Raw genomic sequence first — 19,180 nt, 5'->3', positions numbered from 1 at the left:
GGGTGCATTGTGAAAACATAAGCTGTGCCAAAAGCAATCTATGTTTATGAAAAGGAGGCATAGAAAAATGGCAAAAGCCTGGTCCTTTTGAGAAATGATTAAAGAAAATGCTTAAAATTGCCCCTACACCTTGATCTTCCAAAAAAAAAAAATGTTACTTTCACATGCAGAAAGTAGTTATTGAGGACTACAAGTCCAGAATTGTTTCAGGTGCCCCGGTGGATCAAAAAAGGTGAAAGCTCCTTATTCATGAAACGATATGATAATTAAGGTGGAAACTATTAAATGGATGTATTGAGAGGGGAAGGTTCAGCTTGGATTTGACTGTTTCCCTAGAGGAATGGAAGGGTGCTCTCTGGAGGTCTGTTTATATAATGAACCAAGGAGGCATCAGATGAAATAACTCACCCTCATTGTATAGTGTAGCAGTGAGATAAACTGAACCAGGAATGGGCATGATCTCTGGGCATGTGTAGGAACACATTCTGCTTCTCAAATTTTTTCAGACAAGCCCCATTCTTATCAAACCTGAGTACAAGTGCTAGAAGATTATGATAAAAAGAAATACAAGAAAAACTAGAAGCAGCACCTAAAATGATGTTTTGCCATCTCTCGGGACTATGGAGAGTTGTCAGGAAAAATTGCGACAGACTTTGAAATGGACCAAAAAGATTAGTGGGTGTTCTGCCTAGTGTGCCTGTCTGGGTTATCTTTGTTTTTCATTGTCTTTGAGCTATTTAAAACTCTGCAAATGATAGAAAACGGATAATCATGTAAATGACTCTTGTCCATAGAAATGCAAATTATTTCTGGTGGGATGCAACTGATTATTCTGTGGATAGATCCTTTTTGCTTCCATTTGTAAGTTGATTTCAGCTTTCCTTATTGCTTATCCTTCTGTGTGGTTCTTGGAGTTCTCCGATAAGCTAGTTGTAAGATCTTACTGGTGACTTCATTAATTGATGAGTTAAATAACATTTTTGCCAAGTTTTATAACTGCGGGAATGTCACAATCCTACTCTACTCTAAAAACTGTTCGTTAATGGTGTACATAAAGCAGCATGGTGACAGCATTCACAAGTACGGGCACTGTTTTTACCATGCGGTTTGTGAGGCTAGACCTATGGGATCACACTGACAACAGCATCAGTGGTGGGGTCTGCCTTCCTGCCTGTTCTCTCTGCCTCTGTCCCTTAACAAATGTTTATTAAACTTGTATTGTAAACCAGACCTGGTGCTGAATGCCAAGGATAGGAAGCCAAAGAGGTGCAGAGGCTGTTCTCAAAGGGATTATGATCTAGTTGGAAATGTCACCAAAATGTCAATGAAGGACTCCAATAATGTTGCAGGTCTAAGAAAAATAATTGGAAAATACAGATACTGGGGGCGGCAAACATTTCTATTGGGGAAGGAGTCTGTAAAGCCTTCCAAAGAGGTATCATCTTTGGTGTTTATCAGTTTTTTAGCACTGCCATTTTTAAAATCAGCAGCCACTAGATCATCTGCTACAGTGGAAGAGAGAAAGAGGACAATCCCACATATGTAACCAAGGGAAACTGTGGGAGTCCCAGCTCTACTTAAGAAGAATTGAAGTGGTGGTTCTCATAATATAGTTCCTTCGTGCTGTTACTCTGTTCTCATCACGAAACTTGGGGGGCTTGGGAGCCATGAGTTGCCTCTAAGTAGTAGAGGACCTAGAGAAGTTGAGATGACTTAGTACCCCTAAAGATTCACAAGGCTCGTTAACAGGTGAAAGGCTCTGAGACCCACTGTGGTAAAGAAATCTGCTTAACTTTTCATTAACATACCTGCTTCTTAAAATTATTTGGCTTCAGGACACCTATCACATACAACATCTATTAATACTCTGGGGGACTGAAGTGTTCCATGGGATATGATTTAGGAAATCCTAGGAGAGAATAAGGTGAATAGACTTCATAGAATGGAGATATTTCTAAGATGGAAGAAGAGAACTAGAGTCAGGCTCTGAAGGCCTAGACTGTGTATTTATTCTTGAACCCTCACAATTATATAGGAGAACATGTTTTTACTACCAAGACATTATTCTGTAGGCCTCTGGGACATGGGAAACAACCATGAAGTGAAAACATAAAACAAGGAATGAGTTTGTTCCCAGGTAAAGCCTAAGCCCCGGCCCCCCCTAGAGTTTTTGGTTATGATACTGAACTGACTTGACTTCCTCCTTTGTAGCCAAAGGGTATTATGAGTCATTCCTCTAAAGACTCTAGCAGGATCGTAAGTGAACAGCAGAAGATGCGATGCCTGAGGGCAGAAATGATGCTTTTGTCTCTTAAGTGCATTGTATAATAGGAGATGTTGCAAGATGAACCCTGGACAGAAGGTAGCAATTTTCGGAGAGAAAACAAGTTGCAAGATCCTAAGGATGAAAGCTCCCATTCAGTGAGCACAGATAAATAACACATGCCCCAGGCTCCTAACTCAGAGAGCAGAGATGACTTGTATGGTTATGCAAATGCAAACTCGATGAAAATGCTACTTTACGGAACCCTTTCAGGAGAACATGGGTCTGTTTATCTCACTGGCACAGATAATAAGAAAGGGGCTGCATTGATGGCATGCACCCTGGCAGTTGGAGATTTCACATTCAGTTTTGATCTGCAAGAGCCTCTGAAGAAGCAGGAGAGTAGAATTTGTATTTTGCTGAGGCTTAGGTCTGAAGGATATAAATAGGAGGCTGTTGTGTGGGAGTGAATGTCTTAGCTATTAAATAAGCCCCGCCAGTGACAGCTCAGTACAGCTTAGTTGATCTCCCTTCATTATAGTAAGCATTGGGAGGAGGATTATATGCTAGAGGAGAATTTGTGTATATGGGGTTTTAAAGCCTTCTAGATGTTTCCCTTATGCATGTAAAAAGTGGATGTTTCCCCATTGGTTCTAAGCAAACAAACACAAACACAAACGGGACTCAGTTTCACGTTGTTTCTCTGCAACCAGCAGCGTAAACCAAGAACCTCCAGTTTAATCTATTCTGATGTTTAGATTAATACAAATTAGCAGAAAACAACTGGCAAAATAAATTAGCACTAGCCATTTTCTTCCAAGAAAGGCATTTTTAATCAGAGAACTGTGAACAAGTTGGCTGTTCACAGCTGTGAAGGGTAAGGATGTCAGCTGGATGTCATTCTCTCTACCCTTGGCCCTGTCCTGGCTGATATTTTCACCACAGACTTGGACAAAGGCAGAAAGCAGGTTTCTAAAATGTAGAGTTGAGCCAAAGCTTGACGTTATTACTTTGAATGACAGAATGTGGCTTCAGAAAAAGTCTTGGCAGCCTGAAATCATGGGTCAACATTTACAGGATGGGATGACAAAAAAAAGGGAAAGGCCTATATTCATGATAAAAAGTTTACTGCAGAGTATGGAATGGGGGTGACCTGGCTTAATATCAGTAAAATTTTAAAAGCCATAATGCTTCATTTCTTTTCTCAGGTTTCATATGATTTAATAAAGTGATGGGGCAGCTATCAAAGATAATGAATTCTGATCATGTATTAACATACATAGATAGGTCAAGACGAAGGGTGTGATAGAGCAACAACATTCTCTGCTGATCAGAACATATCTGAAATATTAGGATCATTATAAATTTACTCCCAGGCTTCATCATTTATAAGAAATATGAAAAAGTGGAGGGCATCCAAAGGTAGAGGGCCAGGATTTTGTAAGGTCTAGAAGGCATGTCATTCAATAAATGGCTGCAGATAAACTGGGGAGGCATGATAGCTTTCTTCAATGTATGAAAGGCTATCATGTGGAAAGGAAGTAGAATTATTTTTCAAAGGACAGAAGGACCAAGGCAGCACTAAAAGTACCAAGGAAACAGATCCTGGTTTGATACAAAGATAACGTTTCCGGTGATAAAGTGCATCTTAAAAATTGAAGCTGCTACTTGTGAGTTAGTGAGGTCCCATCACTTGCCATTATTAAGTGGTGGCCATTTGACTATAGGCCAACAACATTGTAGATGACATTGTAGATGAGCAGGAAAGGGGAGCTATTGGGTTATGTTTCCAATTCTGAGATTTTAGAATCTTTTTCACCTCTTTGACTCTCTGCTTTTTACTTTAAAATGTGTGAGAAAATGTAAATTCACACTCTTTCCTCTATGCAATGTGATCTGTGCATAGGTTATGTAACCCCAGAGAATATCAGTCCATTCATTTGGAGAATGGGAGCAGAGACATCTACCCTGCCTGACTCTGGTACTGTAATGATGAGATGAATTATTACTCCATCTGGAAGAGCTCTGTGAACTATGGAGTTCTTTCTACTTGTGAGAAGATACACTTAATAGGCAGACTAACTGCCCAAACTCGAACCCTGCTTTGTTTCCTAAGCACCGGCCCCTGTCTCCAGCAATGTACTAGCTATTTATTTCTACGTTCCTGCCACCATATCTAACTTCAACATAGCAGTAGAAAAACAGCCTCTTACCTGATTTGCCATTTTTTCTCAGTGGAACCATGTTTTTCCATCCTCTCAGTTGAAACTTCTCAGTCACCTCACCCTTGCCCCAATTTGGGTTGCTCCCCAGTGACGCTCCCCTTCTTGTGTCATTCATACCGTCTTTCACTTCTATTCCTCAAGCCAGCCCCCTAGTGATCGCCCTCATCATCTTAGGCATTAAATAACTGTAACTGATCTGACTAAATCTTCAACTATCCCATGCATTTTGCACATTTCTGCAAGATTTCCATTGCTAAAATGGCACTTTGAGTATGCCACATATTTACAAAATCATCAATGGCTCATCTTTTATGGAACACACTGAGGGTGCAAAAGGATCTTTGTACTTTCACCCCAACCATTTCCTGAAACCTCATTTTACATGGCTTCACTATCCAAACCTCCAGTTAAATCCAGACCAGTGCATTGAGTAGTTTTGTCACTGACTCCCAGGCCTCTGGTCTCATGCCTTTCCATGATGAAATCCTTTTCCCCTGATTATGTTCAAGTCATGAATCTTCCTCCAAGAAAAACTCTTGTAAGAGTTTCCTATCCAGCCTGTGAACTCCCATCTGTCCTTGAAGACCACTCCTCGAGCTTTTCCGGATTCCCTGAGCTCCCTGGTTGCTCCCTCTTCTGAATCCTGACCACTTTTTATCTGTGCCCCTTAACTGGCATCTGTATCACCTGTTACATAGCTGACACTGTTTTCTTGTAAGTTAACATGTATCATTATCTAAATTTTAATGTGCCTTTTTCATCTTTTAATCTGGATTAGAAACTCCTTGGAAAAACAAAAAAAAAACAAAATAGTACTGCTACCCAGAGGAGAGTCTCAGGGAGCACTCAAGAATCCTACGGAGTTTGTGTCCTTATAGAGAAAGGATGCTGAGCACCGAAAACCAAAAGGCCAGAGGGCAAAGCCATAAGGATTTTAGACTATTGCTTGGAGCAGAGTCAGATTTAATAGTTAGCCTCACTGAGAGAGAATGAAGGGATTAGGAAAGGTGGGGGAAAAAAAGCAAACAAAACCCCCCCAAAAACCTGACTTATCTTGGGTTTAACGGTAGAAAGAGGCTCATCCAAAATAAACTAGTTTTCAGGTGATTTGATAGTTGCATTTGTAAAGAGCTTTCTGTAGGACAGGGACTGTTTTAATTGTTTTACATGTGATAACTCATTTAATTTTCTAACAATAATTCCTTAAACCCTGTTATTCCCATAGGAGTGGACAGTGATTTACACACTCCAGTTTCATTCTCTCTTAATCACTTACTATCCTGATACTCCAGTCATTGCCAGTGGCATCATTCCCCATGTGGTTCCAAATACTTTATTTACATCCATATTCTGAAATTTGCAAAGGCTTCCACCCCAATACAGAGAGAGATACACTGGATTTAGTCATGTAAGGGTGGGTTGTAAGGAATGTTGTTACTATATCTGAATAGAGGTTGAAAGAGCCATTTATAAGTATTTTCTTTATTATATTCTTCATAAAACTACAAAAATTAAAGTACTTCAGACTTTGGTTGTGATTTGTGAGGAAAAAAGAGTACTGCCAAATTAAAAATCAGTATAAATACTGTCTGCATGCTTAGCAAGCCATTCTTTTTATAGTCCCAATAAAAATTCTAAATTCCTCTAATTCTTTAAATTTGTCATATATTTGAAGAACTTTTACAATCTATTTTTACTGACTGATGGGAACATGCTAATGTTTCTTTACAAGTTTGCAGGAAGAATTTTCTTCTTGGTTTCATACACTATTTTGGTAGCTATTTCCCGTCACCACATATTTTTTTCTTTCCAATATCTATATCATATTTTTGGAAAATCCATGCAATTTATTTTGCAAATTTAGATATAATCTGCCCTTAACAACTAAGGTTTACTTTTTTTTTTTTTTAGGAATTACTTGATAAATATTTTAGAAATTATTTTCTACCACAGCCAGAGTCCTCTTTTTATATATATCAGATCAGAATATGCTACTCTCTCCCTTTGACCTTGTGCAAGTGTCAGCATTTTGGCTCCAATCCAATGTTCCTCTTTTATTCCCTACAATACTCAACTAGTCGTGATCTGTTCCTCTGCACTAAACGACTTGAAGCTTTCAGACTGACCTACCTCTCCTCGCATTTCACTCGAGCTTTTCCCTAAGCCTACAATGACTTCCCCCCCCTTGCTTTTCCCCGTTACAGCCTCTTTATAAATCCCCAAACTTCCCTCTTCACGAAGCTTTCCCCTAGACACTCAGAATGCATTACCCTCTCTGCACTCTTCAGCACTTTGTCCACACCTCTTATTTTATCAGTTGTAGTGGTCTAGGTTCCTAAGTCTACAGAAAGATCTCTCTTCTCTTCAGCCATCTCCTCATTGCCCACCATATTTTCTATGTACAAGTAAGCTCGCAAGTAATGATTTTTGAAATGCAATAATCCAAACTAGGTAAGTTATTTTGCTCTTCTCATGAGCAGCTGAATTTTAAATAATGCAAAAACTATACTTATAATGATAAAAAAAGATGCTAAGAAGCAGCCACCAAAATTGCCTCATGAATAATGAATAGCAGGATGGGGTAGGACCTCAGTCAGGGGTAAGAGCCTCAGAGGCATAACATCACATATCTTGCTATTTGTCTAGAATCCAAATGATCAGAAATGGTGCTATCTAGGATTAAATAAGTAATAAGTAAATTCCAAAGCTATATTTGAATAGATATTCATACTTAGTCCAAATTCTCTCCTTTATACCAAGCAATTCAAATTTCTAGAATGCCCTAATTCACATGGTTATTGTTTTTAGGGAAATCTCCGTATTGTCCCTACATGATGTCAAACATGTGCAACATACATTGTGGAGTGTCATGTTTGGGTCCAAAGAACAAATGTCCTGGGGCAATTTGGAAGGTTGGGCAAAAATAAAACCAGCCAGCTTTTTTTTCTAGGTTTTTCAATTTTCCAACTTCAGCAGAAAGTAACCTGAGGATTGTTTAAGACTTAAGAATTTCCTTAAGCTCTTGGGATTCATGCTCAGGTCAAGAGTAGCTGTTGTCGGAAAAAGACTCCTGCTTTTCTTTGAAAGAAATCCATATTTCAGGGAATCCATAGCAGTCCTGAATCTTCCTGGGATATGGGTCTGAGACTCAAGAGCTCAGTGAGGACTCCTTCAAACTAGGGTTTCCCTACTGGCCTCTCAGCTTTCACATACTGATTAAATTTTTGGCTATCTGCCTCACAGCTGTCACCATTATATTTTCATTTTCAAATACCACTCATTTGGCTGCTTGTTGGCAGGTGAATGAATGAAATGTGTCACAGTCCGCTCACACTAGCTGTAGCAGATCACTGTCATTTCTGACACTTGTGCCATAGTTCCCCCCTTTGACTTATAATTGAAACCACATGAGACCGGTATGACAAAATAGTCTAGTCCAATTAAAATTTTAGTATTTAAGAGTATTTTCATCAATACTTTTGTAGGGGTTGAAAGATTTTAAAGCATCTTTGGAAAATTATCTAAATAACTGAAATCTGGTATTTTAATCTAGAAATAACTAATCTCTCTGAAGAAATATTATCCATTTTGGCCTGCTGTATTTCATCAACACTTTGTTAACAGTTAGTGAAATAACATGATGTAGAAGCAAGGACAGTGATTTTAGGTTTTGGAGTCCTTTCTCAGCTCTGCCAATTACCAGTAGCTCTCTGCCCTTTGACAGTAACTTAAACCTGCTCAGCCTCCCTTGTTTAATCTATAAAATGTGAATGATCAGTCTTGACACACCTAACAGCCAGATGTTTATAAGGATCAGGCGAGACAATGTACATACATGGAAGATATTTGGAAAAATGTAAAACGCTATTTCAGTCTATAGTCTACAAACTCCATAGCATTCTCCTTCTTCACTTTTTATTTCCAGCCTGCTTGCCTAAACCGAGTTAAAGAGGAACCAGGATTATGTCTTTGGCAGCCTTTGTGAGTTAGCCTGGGTAGCATCCGCTGCTTTTGCATAAGAACATCTCTGCTTACATTACAGGGTTCCCTCTGCTGGGCTCCAAGCAGACCTTGAATCACTAGCGGTTGGGGCTGTAATTCTTTTAAGTAGTATTCTTTTTCCTAAATTCCTTTGTAGTCAACAACAGAATTAGTGCTTGGTAGGACATTCAGTTGGGGCAAATCTCAGAATCAGACAAGATAAAGGGAGTTCCAGTTTTGGCAAACTGATGACAGAGCCATAGAAATGAATGCCCAGGTGTATGCCTCGGCATGATGGGCAGACCACAGGGATAAGAGAGTCTTATAATAGGCATAGCAGGTGGAGACCTGACCTCAGGCTCTGAGGTTCAGGAGGACCAGGGTCAGGCCTGAGCCCTGAAGGAACAAGATAATGACATGAACCCATTTACTGGATCTTAGATACCAGCTAGTAGAAGTATCTAAGACTGAATTTAAAAGATCATCCCAGATGAGCCGGACAGGAAGATGGAATAGTTGAGCTGTCAGGATGTAGAAGAGGGGAACTTGCTTGGAGATCAGGAATGTCCCAGACTTTGGGTATAACTAGATGGTGATCATGTGTCCCAACCAAGAAGAATTGTAAGAAATGTTGGTGTTGGGGACAGGAGCCAGGTCTGAATGCCATTCTCTTTTCATGGAACACATTTTCCTTCCTCTCTTAAAGTCATGCATTGACTTAATAAAATTCATAAAGGGCTGAATTCAGATTCTAAAAATTTTTTCTCTTCATGGTGCACTTCAAAGTTCTTATTTTTTCTACAAGCATTTCCTGATTTGTAGCCACTAGTTCTGCTATAACTCCAAAGGTCAGTCATTTCTTACTCATTTTTTTGCAAACAATGTTTTAAAAAGAGCTCGTTTTGCATTTTTTTGTTTCTTTTTCATGTTTCCCTCAACATGATTGTGCAAAATTTCCATACTTCCAGATAACACTCTAGCAGCAGCTTTAGAAACTTCATTGCTATAGTCTCACTGCCTAAATCCACACTCTCCAGTTTCTACCAGGTGTCACAAAATTCCCACCTCACAACTTTCATTTTGCAGCTTTTGACATTGTAAATGCTGAAACTACAAAAGCTGTGAGGTAACGGTTTTGTGAAGGTACCCAATTGTTATACAAGTCTATTTTAATGAATAACATTGTAATGTGTTTGTACCCTGTAAGACAGTTCTGTGCTCTGAAAAGGGCTCATGGTAGCTAGCAGTTTTTGCTACACTGTTCACGCATATTGGATAAGAGATGCTTCCTCCAGCAAAGCGTGGAGACAATGGACATGGTTTAGATTTAGACGATAAATTAATTTTTCACTCTGAATAAGCTTTCACATATAAATATAAAATACATGTATATAAATATGACACATATGTAAATATAAAAGGAATTATATGGAAACAACTTCTAAGTTATATTTGGAGGTCTGTCCATCTTTAGCCAACCCCACAATAACTTTTTTGGCCAACCTTTGGCTATGAAAAATTGATGCACACAACACAATGCCTTTGGGTTTCCAGCAGAAAATTAAATTATCGCACTTACTAAGAGAGAGGAGAAGACTGATCTTTTAAAAGCCATTTCAACAAGCATAGACAACATAAAAAGAAATTCTGTTAACCCAAAACCTCCTGAAGCAGCTATTTAATTTAACTTTGGGGAGGGTAGGTATATGTCTTTCTTGAAAACACATGTTGCAACATAGGTTTCACACACATTTTCTAGAGACAGACAAAGGAAGCAAGGATAAGGGCAGAGTAACACGGATAATATGGAGAGAGTACAGGCTCAATCAGACACACTCTGGGATTGTACCCATACATCTGTCTTCTGTGTCTGTGGATGGCACAGCTCTCCAGATACGCAGGTAGGGCACTTTTCTCTGAGGGCAAACAGAGGACTCTGGGTGCAAAATTCAGGAGTACTGTAACCTTACCTTGATGGTAGCCAAGACCACCTCCATTACAGCACACTGTCTTGGGGTCAGACCCTTGGCATCCTCCCGAATCATGTGCTCCTAGAAAACAGGTTAACAGTTACTTATAAATTAACCAGTTCATTCATTTAACAACTGTTTTCAAACAGAATCGGCATAATCCTCACATGGACACACTTGAGATGATTGTTCTGTCATATATTCAATAAATATCCCCTTTTCCAAAAGAAGAAATGCTGGACTTTGATTCATATGTGGCTTTACTTTTCACTTGCAAGTTAATGTTAGGGAAAAAAGAGAGAAACCTGGAAATATGTGTCAAAGCTTTTTCACCTTATGCTCTGTCACTTTGAGGAAGATCAATCATGACAGGGATTTAGGAGGTGAATTTTAGCCTCTTTCAATTATTATGATAAAGTCTACTTTAAGTATAATGCCCCCAATTTATTCTCTTTCTTGATCCCCTTAATGCTTAGTCATTACTAAGAAAAGCCCCCAAGAGTTAACTGAATTTGGCTCTGCAGATTTTCAATATTTTAGAGCCAATTTCCATATTTACAGTGGATTTTCCTCATTGTTCACTATGGACTGTCTCAAGCCATCGTTCAAAACTTCTTTAGGGAAATGATGGTAGAAAGTTGAAGACAACCATAACGGAAAAGAAATTTAAGAGAAAATTTTAAAAATTCCTGACCCCCCAAATTGACAGTCTCCCCAGAGGTGCCATTATTCTAGTCAGTAACATTCAACAGATATTTATTCAGTGCTTATTATACACCTGTGCTATCCTAGGTAATTGTGATATGTTGTTCAGTAAAAGAAAGACTTTTGTCCTCCTGAAGTTTAACTTCTAACTAATATAGTTGCCTTTATGTGAATTAGAGGAAAGCCCATATGGATGGACACAGCTCTGAGAATGCATGGCTTGACTAATGGATTAATCAGTGCCTTTCCTTGGTAATAACAGGTGTCTCTTTTTCTACAGGGTGCAGCTCTACATCAACACATACAGCTTGGTAGGTGGAGCATGGGCTCTAATTCAGTGGTCATTAAGTCCCTTAGTCAGGCACTTTTGTGTAATGCTCAGATGGTGCAATCCCCAGTGGCTCACCCTATTCTAGTCCTTTTCTTACTCTATTATTTGGTAGATGCCATGACTTTCTGAAGATAATCTTGATCTATGTCTTACTCAAGTTTGCAGTCTTTCAGTACCTACCTTGGCAACTATAACCTGCTAAGAATTCAGTATATTTTTGGTAAATAATTATATTTCTTTCAAGTACAATGTTGTAGGGTTCCGTACACTTGAATGAAATCATACTCCTTTGAAGATTTTTGAAAAAATGGTATACAATGCTCCATGGATCCATGACATCTTACTACATCTTTGTCTGATACAGGATTTTTAATACAAACATATGTGTCCATTTAATATTTTAAAAATAGGAATATTAACTACCCATTAAGACTCAAACAGTAATGGGAAATGTTTACTAAATTATAGGTGGAAATGTTTTAGGGTAAGTAAATATGAATCTGTCTGGCTTCAACTAATTTTGAGATTTAAAAATAGCTCATTAAAATAAGGGAGTCTCTAAAAGAGGCTGGCAAAGAGTTACTGCTGGCTTGCAATAAATTTACAGTCTCTGATGTATTAATTGGTTTTGATATTGTATCATCTGTCCAACATTTTTTTCAAAATTATGCCAAATAAATCTGATCCCATTAAATAGTATTAAGTTGTGCATACATAATATGTCTACATCATGAAGTTCCAGAGCATGAAGTAATGTGTCAAATGGCTGAATAAACACTTCTTTAATGGGTTAATCCTAAATCATAGTCAAATGCAGATAAACAATTTCCCTCATTGTTCTATTTTCCTTGACTCTGTGTGTTCTTTGGAGTTAGTTAATTGTTAATAGTTCCATATAGGATTTCTGAATTTATCCAAATCTTCTTTCAAACTAATATATAAATACTGCAAAATATTGCTTAAAATGAGAATAAAAATGGAAGTGACATTTTAGTAAAATAAGGGAAAATGGCTTTGTAAAATTTGAAGTTCTTTATTATGGCCAGAGTTTTAATTTTGCATAATATTGTAGGGGTCTTATTGTTCTGTAATTTGAATAATAATAACCCTTTTAGGACATTTTACTAATAACTTTTTAGTTTATTACAGTCTTCAAGAAGTTTGGAAGTTGCAAAGGGACCTAAGGTGTTATGTTTTGTATGAACTCTGATTTTTCCTACCTAGCATATATATATGCCCTCTGGGGAGTTATCTCTATCCCACTCAGAGTTCTTAAGATTCAGGCAGAGCTGACTGCACCCCCTTGCTAGAGGTTGCTATGTGAGTTAAGCCTGTGTCACAATGGTTGGCTTTGGAGTGGCGATAACACTATCAGAGACCAGGAAGTGCTGGTGGGATTTGTTGGGATTCCTCACGTCAAGTTGGGTGTTCTTTTCTACAACATTCAAGTTCAAAGGATGTTAGATAAAAAGCAGAGACAACCGTCTTACAAATAGGAAGGTAGATTTGTTACAGCCATAGATCACATAAGGAAAGAACAGAGTTGAGAGATACTAACTGGGTTCCATAACATTCTTTGAGTTCCTAATCAAGCAGTGATGGAAAGCAGTTATAAAATTTCATGTAGCAATAAATTCCTTCCTTGCTTATGTTAGTCTGGCTTTCCATCACTTGGAACTGAAAACAGTTCTGGCTGATAAAACTTCCAACTCAGGAAACTGAAGCTGTGGGAGATGGAGTATGTTTCCTAACATCACACAGATGCTAGAAGCATGTTCTTTTCTTTATAATGAGATAGTATGCTGTTTCACCTTCATGGTTTTATATGAGAAATTTCAACCTGTATAAATCCATTTTTCAAAGTAGGGAATATAAATCCCAGGAAGATAATAAGAGGGATAAAGGAAGGGATCAAGATCTAAGATCCAAAGCAATAGTGTGGGAGTAACGTCTACCTTTTACACTTCCTCCAAACCCTCAACATAACTGAATACCTGTGAGAAGCAATTTTAGGTGAGGTCTTTAAATGGATTATTGGCTTTTAATTTTTTTTTCTGAGCAAGAGGATAATATAGGGTACTGCAATTATAGGACACCTATTTTGTCTCAGTAAGTAATGATGCAATCAAATGGATTCTTCTTCCCCTGTGTTATACCCACAAAACAATCCCAGTGAGCCCTAACCCTGAGCTGCCAGGCTCTGAGTGCGGCTGGCATACACTTTGCAGTTACCATGCAGAGATAATGTATGCGTTATCTCACTGATCCTCACAACCATACTATAAACCAAGTGTTAAAATGCTCTGCACTTTATAAATGCCAAATCTGAAGATTAAAAATTTTTAAATACTTTGGCCAAGGTCACACAGTTGGAAGCAATTGAGGTAGAATTTGAACTAAGGTGGTCTGTGTCTGGAACTATATTCTAAGATAAAGAAATGGAACTAAAACAACACATATTTCTACTATAGGCACAATGGGCTGTATGTCATCCACTGAAGAATGAGTGGATGAAGAAAATGTGGTAATCTTATTTGGCCCTTAAGAAGAAGGAAATCTACCCATATCCGACAAAATGGAAGAACCTGGAGGGCATTATTCTAAGTGAAAAAGTCAAAGCAGCACAATATATATTTTAACCAGTCAAGTTTCTATTCTAGAAGGACAGAAGCTGATGCTTCCTACACAACTGCACAGTCCTGTGAATCTCAGCAATAATAAAGGGTAGCATTATTTAGTCTGCAAATCCGCATTTATAATGTGCTTGAATATATTGACAAATTCAAGGTCTGCTTTGATGAGTTTCATTTGCCCACACTAGCTTTCTCACCTTTAAGATTTTTCTAGACTTTACTAGATTTCTATGAAGCACTCCATTTTGCCTTTATTCATACAAAGCCTGTTTCATATATGAAAGGAAATGTTATCTAATTTACTCCAAAAGCGGTAATGCTGAAAGCTATCACACAGAGTCAGAATTTCCCAGTTGCCCTACCAATTGGAAAATATTAGAAATATGTGGGAAAAACCTGTAAAATTCGGTCCCTAAATTTTGACCTGATTCATCCTTAAAGCAGACTGTTATCACAGACATACATCTTAGTCCTGCCTGCTAGATACCATTACTAGTAGAAGGATAGTTTCTTGTAGACGTGTGGTTAGCTCATTATGTTTCACAGACAACAAATAACCCCTTTATTACCTTCAGTTTGGATAATTGTCCAAGATCTTTAGCTGCGATGAAAATCATCTGAGGTCCCTAGAGACACACATAGAAAAGGAGAGAGAATACTCAGTCTTAAGATCCTCAGAAGAGTAAAAATCTAGTCAGTAGAAAATTTGCTTTATTTCCCTTCTTATATTTATGACTTTTATGCCATACGCACTTAATTGGTCTGTTTTACAGATTGGGTCAAAGCTATCTGGTACTGCTGGCAATATAATTGTCCTTATAGGTGTCCCCCTCCTGAGAGTTTTAAGCCAGAGTTAATGCATGGGTTACTACTAATACAGCCAGTTTAATGTAGCATATGGATGAAATCAATGATCGTTAACATTTATTTATTTATTTATTTGTCAGAGAGAAAGAGAGAGAGTATGCACAAGCAGGGGGCAGAGGGAGAAGCAAGGAGCCTGATGCTGGACTCGATCCCAGGACCCTGGGATCATGACCTGAGCCGAAGGCAGACGCTTAACCGACTGAGCCACCCAGGCGTCCCAACGTTTGTTTATTTTTAGTAGAGGCAGCTCCCTTACTCTACTTGGCCCCTAAATAAATCTAGGCAAACTTTCAAGATACAGAGCTGAGGCAGGCAGCTGCTGCTCAAATGCCATCCAGTCTATCAGAGACCTGCCTTCTTAACTCTCCCCTCAGCCAGAGGCTCTTCCTAGAACTCCGAGGCCTGGGAAGAGTTTGTAAAACAGACGAATAAACCATCCATAGCACCACTAGAATGAAAAGCTAGAGGCATGTCTGTTGGTAAAAGTGACAAGAGAGAACTAAATTTGGTACTAAGTTCATTATATCCTAGAATATTTTCTCAGGAGGGAAAATCAACTATTCTGGGATAATATTCTTCATTTTTCAGTGGGTCCTGTGAATTTATTAGGAAATGAAGGACTACAAAGTTGATGAGAACAGCAACCACATCTAATTTTGCTCCTGTTTTTATCCCCATCATGGTGCCAGCACATACCAGAAACTCAAAGAACATATTGAATGAATGAATGAATGTCAGATATTGCTTCATACTTGGAGAACTCAATGCTAGAGAAAATTGAGGTGATGGTAAGCTTTCCTAGGGAAGACCTGATAGAAAAAATGATATGTCATATATACTTTCTCCTATAGCATGATGTATTTTTGAAAAACCTCATTCTATAAAATTGTGCTCTAGAAATAATAGGGCTCATGGGGAAATTAGCAGTGGGCAGCAGAGTCAAAGCTCATGCAATTTTATTACCAACGGACGATCAAAAACAGTAAGTGCTACTTTGGGATATACCTTGTATGGCACACAGGGAGCTCAGTGAGGCCGATGGCTGCCACAGGGGGTATTAAAAATGCAAAATAAAAAATAACCCAAACAACAACAAAACAGTAGAGTACAAATGTGGGCTGGGGCAATACCCATACAAGTGGAACTCTCAGCACAGGGAGGGTAGCCTGTCATGTGTGAGAGCCATTCAAGCTTCATCTGTTTGGATAGAAGAACCATGTACAAGTGTGCCTTCCACCCCACGTAGTAGCCAAGCTGCGTGTTCTTTACTTTTATGCTGAATTTATAGGTCTTCTATTGTATTTCAGAGCCTCCCACCTAGGAAAATTTATACATAAACCAACTCAACTTCCAGATTATACTGACGTCATTCCCCTGTTTACCAATTACATGACAGCTAACTGGGGTTATAGAAATGCATTATGTATTGTAGCAGAATCAAGTGTGCATGTATGTTTATATATGTCATTTGGCTTTCCATATGTATATAGGCTATCAAAGATTTTATCACTTGCTGGCAGGAAATCAAGAAAAACATGAATCTTTGGATCGTTGAACACTTCATAAAAAATATTTTATATATAATTTCATTAGATAAATATGGACTGAGTGTGCGTGATTAATGGTGTCAGAACATTTGAGTTTGTTTTTACAATTACTCATTATTTGCATCAACTTGTCTTCCTCAGTCACAGAAAAAAATAGTTGCTCCATAACAGGTGCATGCTAGGGCTATTTCTTTTTTTGTTTGACTCAGGATATGTGAACTGAGATACCTGGTACTGTGTATCCACTTGACCACGGTCTAACTTTGCTGCCAAATTATCTTTCTGGTTCCTTTTTATTTCACTATGTATGATACAATCATGTTCTTTGAATTCACTAAAAGGTGTCTCCTCTATGAACCTCCAAGTGGAAAGGTAATAGATGAAAGTAAAATGGAAAGGAGAAAAATATTCCACGCAGCAGTGTTGAATTTATCTTCTTAAACTATAATGTTTTAGAAAAAAAAGAGTGGGGGTGTTCTATCCTAAATTTATTTCCCTGGTGTTTCACAGTAAAATTAAATTTAAAAATTATGTGTATAGACCAGATAATGCTGTAAATTAAACTTTCATACTTTTTTTTTTTCAAAAAGTGAAGTTTGCCTGCTACTGACACTATTTAAAATTGATTTGTATAGGAAAGTGTCATTTGAATGATCATTGTTTAGTTACTGTTTACCGAAGACTTTTTCCCAAAATGGATTTAATCATTATCTTAGCTGGATGGAAACCATTCACTTAAAGTACAATTAGATGGGTTACTAAAGGTATAATCAAGGGAGAGAGGAATAGGATGAAACAGGAGGATCCTGAGCTCACTTCATTCCATGGACACACCAAGGAAACAACTCCATCTACATAACTAACTCTGTAAACAACCTGAAGACTGGCAGAACAGATCTTCCATAGCTAGTTGAAGAGAGAAGTCCCTATCGAAAAGGGTAGGAGGGGCAGAGACGCAATCAGGAACCAAACACCTGGCGTGACTCACTACAAATAGGAGGGACATCACAGGTGGGAGAAGTGAGGAGATCAAACCCCACACTGGGCACCCCTGGCCCTGGGGCCCCACACTGGGAAGAGAAGTCCCCATAACATCTGGCTCTGAAAATTAGCAAGGCTTAACTCTGGGAGCACTGGAGGGTAATAATTAATAGGAAACCAAGTCCTTGCTCTTACAGAGGCAGCAGTTTGGAAAGTGCCATGAAGATTGATTGGCTAATTTTAGGTTATATACCAGAGGATCAGTGATCTGCAGGAGATTTCTCTAGAAACAAAAGTGGCAGGTGCAATTTTTCTTGCCCTCCCGAGCCTGAATAGCCAGACACTTGGGGGAATCAATGTTAACACTCTCTATCTACCTTGCCAGCAATGCATGTCCCGGCCCAGTGTCCCTCTAGACTGGCTGTTGCCCTCAGAATGGGAGATAACCCCACACACCAGCATGTCCATAGTTCCTGCAGCTGGACCTCTAAATGGCTGTACAAGGAGCTGTCAGAGTCCAATAGGAGACAGCCAGGATGAATGCTGGCCCCACCCAACAGTGAGCTCACAGCAGTCACAGCCCACAGAGGGCACAACCCTGGAGCACCTGGCTCTAGTGACCAGAAGAGACTATGCTACAAGGGACCACAGGACCTCTTCTGTACAAGGCCACTACTGTCAAGACCAGCAAATGGAGTTGACCTACTTAATACATAAAAACAAATACAAAGTTAGACAAAATGAGGAGACAGAAAAATATGTCCCAAATGAAAGAATAAGACAAAATAACAGAAAAACAGCTAAACTAAACACAATTATTCAATGTGCCTAATAAAGTGTTCAAAGTAATGGTCATAAAGATTCTCACCATATTTGAGAAAAGAATGGATGAACTCAATGAGGATTTCAAAAAGGAAATGGAAAATATAAAGAACAAGTCAGCACTGAAGAATACAATAACTGAGATTAAAAATATACTAGAAGAATGGATTAGCAATCTAGAAGACAAGGTCACGGAAAGCATCCAAACTGAGCAGCATAAAGAAAACCTGAGAATAACACCAACAAGAGTAATGTGTGTAAGCCTGATAAATCACAGACCTGTACCCCTGAAGCAAACAATACATTATATGTTAAATAACATGTGAATTTTAGGCATCCCAGAGAGGGAAGGGGGTTCAAAAATTTCCTAATCTGGGGAAGACAACAGACATCCAGGTCCAGGAAGCACAGAAAGCCCCTACCTAACAAGATGAAACCAAGGAAGTACACAACAAGACACACAATAATTAAAATGGCAAAATGTAATGATAAGGAGAGAATCTTAAAGGCATTATGAGAAAAGAAAACAGTTACATACAAGAGAAACACTGTAAGGCTATCAGCTGAATTTTCAACAGAAACTGCAGGCCAGAGTCCTGAAAGGAAAAAATCTACAATGAAAAATATTCTACCTGATAAGGTTATCATTCAGAATGAAAAAGAGATAGTTTCCCAGCAGACAAAAATTAAAGGAGTTTATCACCACAAAACCAGCCTTACAAGAAATGTTGAAGGTTTGAAGAAATGTTAAATTATTTAAGTGGAAATAAAAGGCATAAGTAGAAGAAAATCATGAAAGGAAAAAATTTCACAGGTAAAAGCAAAACTATAGTAAAGGTAGTAGATTAATCACCT

The 19,180-nt window shown here is 38.4% G+C and overlaps 1 protein-coding gene across 8 annotated transcripts in view; it reads right to left on the bottom strand.

The window, feature by feature from the left end:
* UNC13C (unc-13 homolog C) overlaps positions 1-19,180 on the bottom strand; it is a 591,291-nt gene that overhangs the window by 58,604 nt on the left and 513,507 nt on the right. For all 8 annotated transcript variants that reach the window (XM_032417734.1, XM_032417733.1, XM_032417735.1 and 5 more), the window contains 2 exons: positions 14,678-14,734; positions 10,440-10,520 (listed from right to left, as the gene is read on the bottom strand). In XM_032417734.1, the coding sequence (XP_032273625.1) occupies positions 10,440-10,520; positions 14,678-14,734 (138 nt within the window). The remainder of the gene's footprint in view (positions 1-10,439; positions 10,521-14,677; positions 14,735-19,180) is intronic.

The sequence above is a fragment of the Phoca vitulina genome, unplaced genomic scaffold (genome assembly GCF_004348235.1).
Source record: "Phoca vitulina isolate PV1807 unplaced genomic scaffold, GSC_HSeal_1.0 scaffold20, whole genome shotgun sequence".
Classification (NCBI taxonomy): domain Eukaryota; kingdom Metazoa; phylum Chordata; class Mammalia; order Carnivora; family Phocidae; genus Phoca; species Phoca vitulina.
The sequence above is the reverse complement of the archived record's forward strand: the minus strand, read 5'-3'. Positions and strand labels throughout refer to the sequence as shown.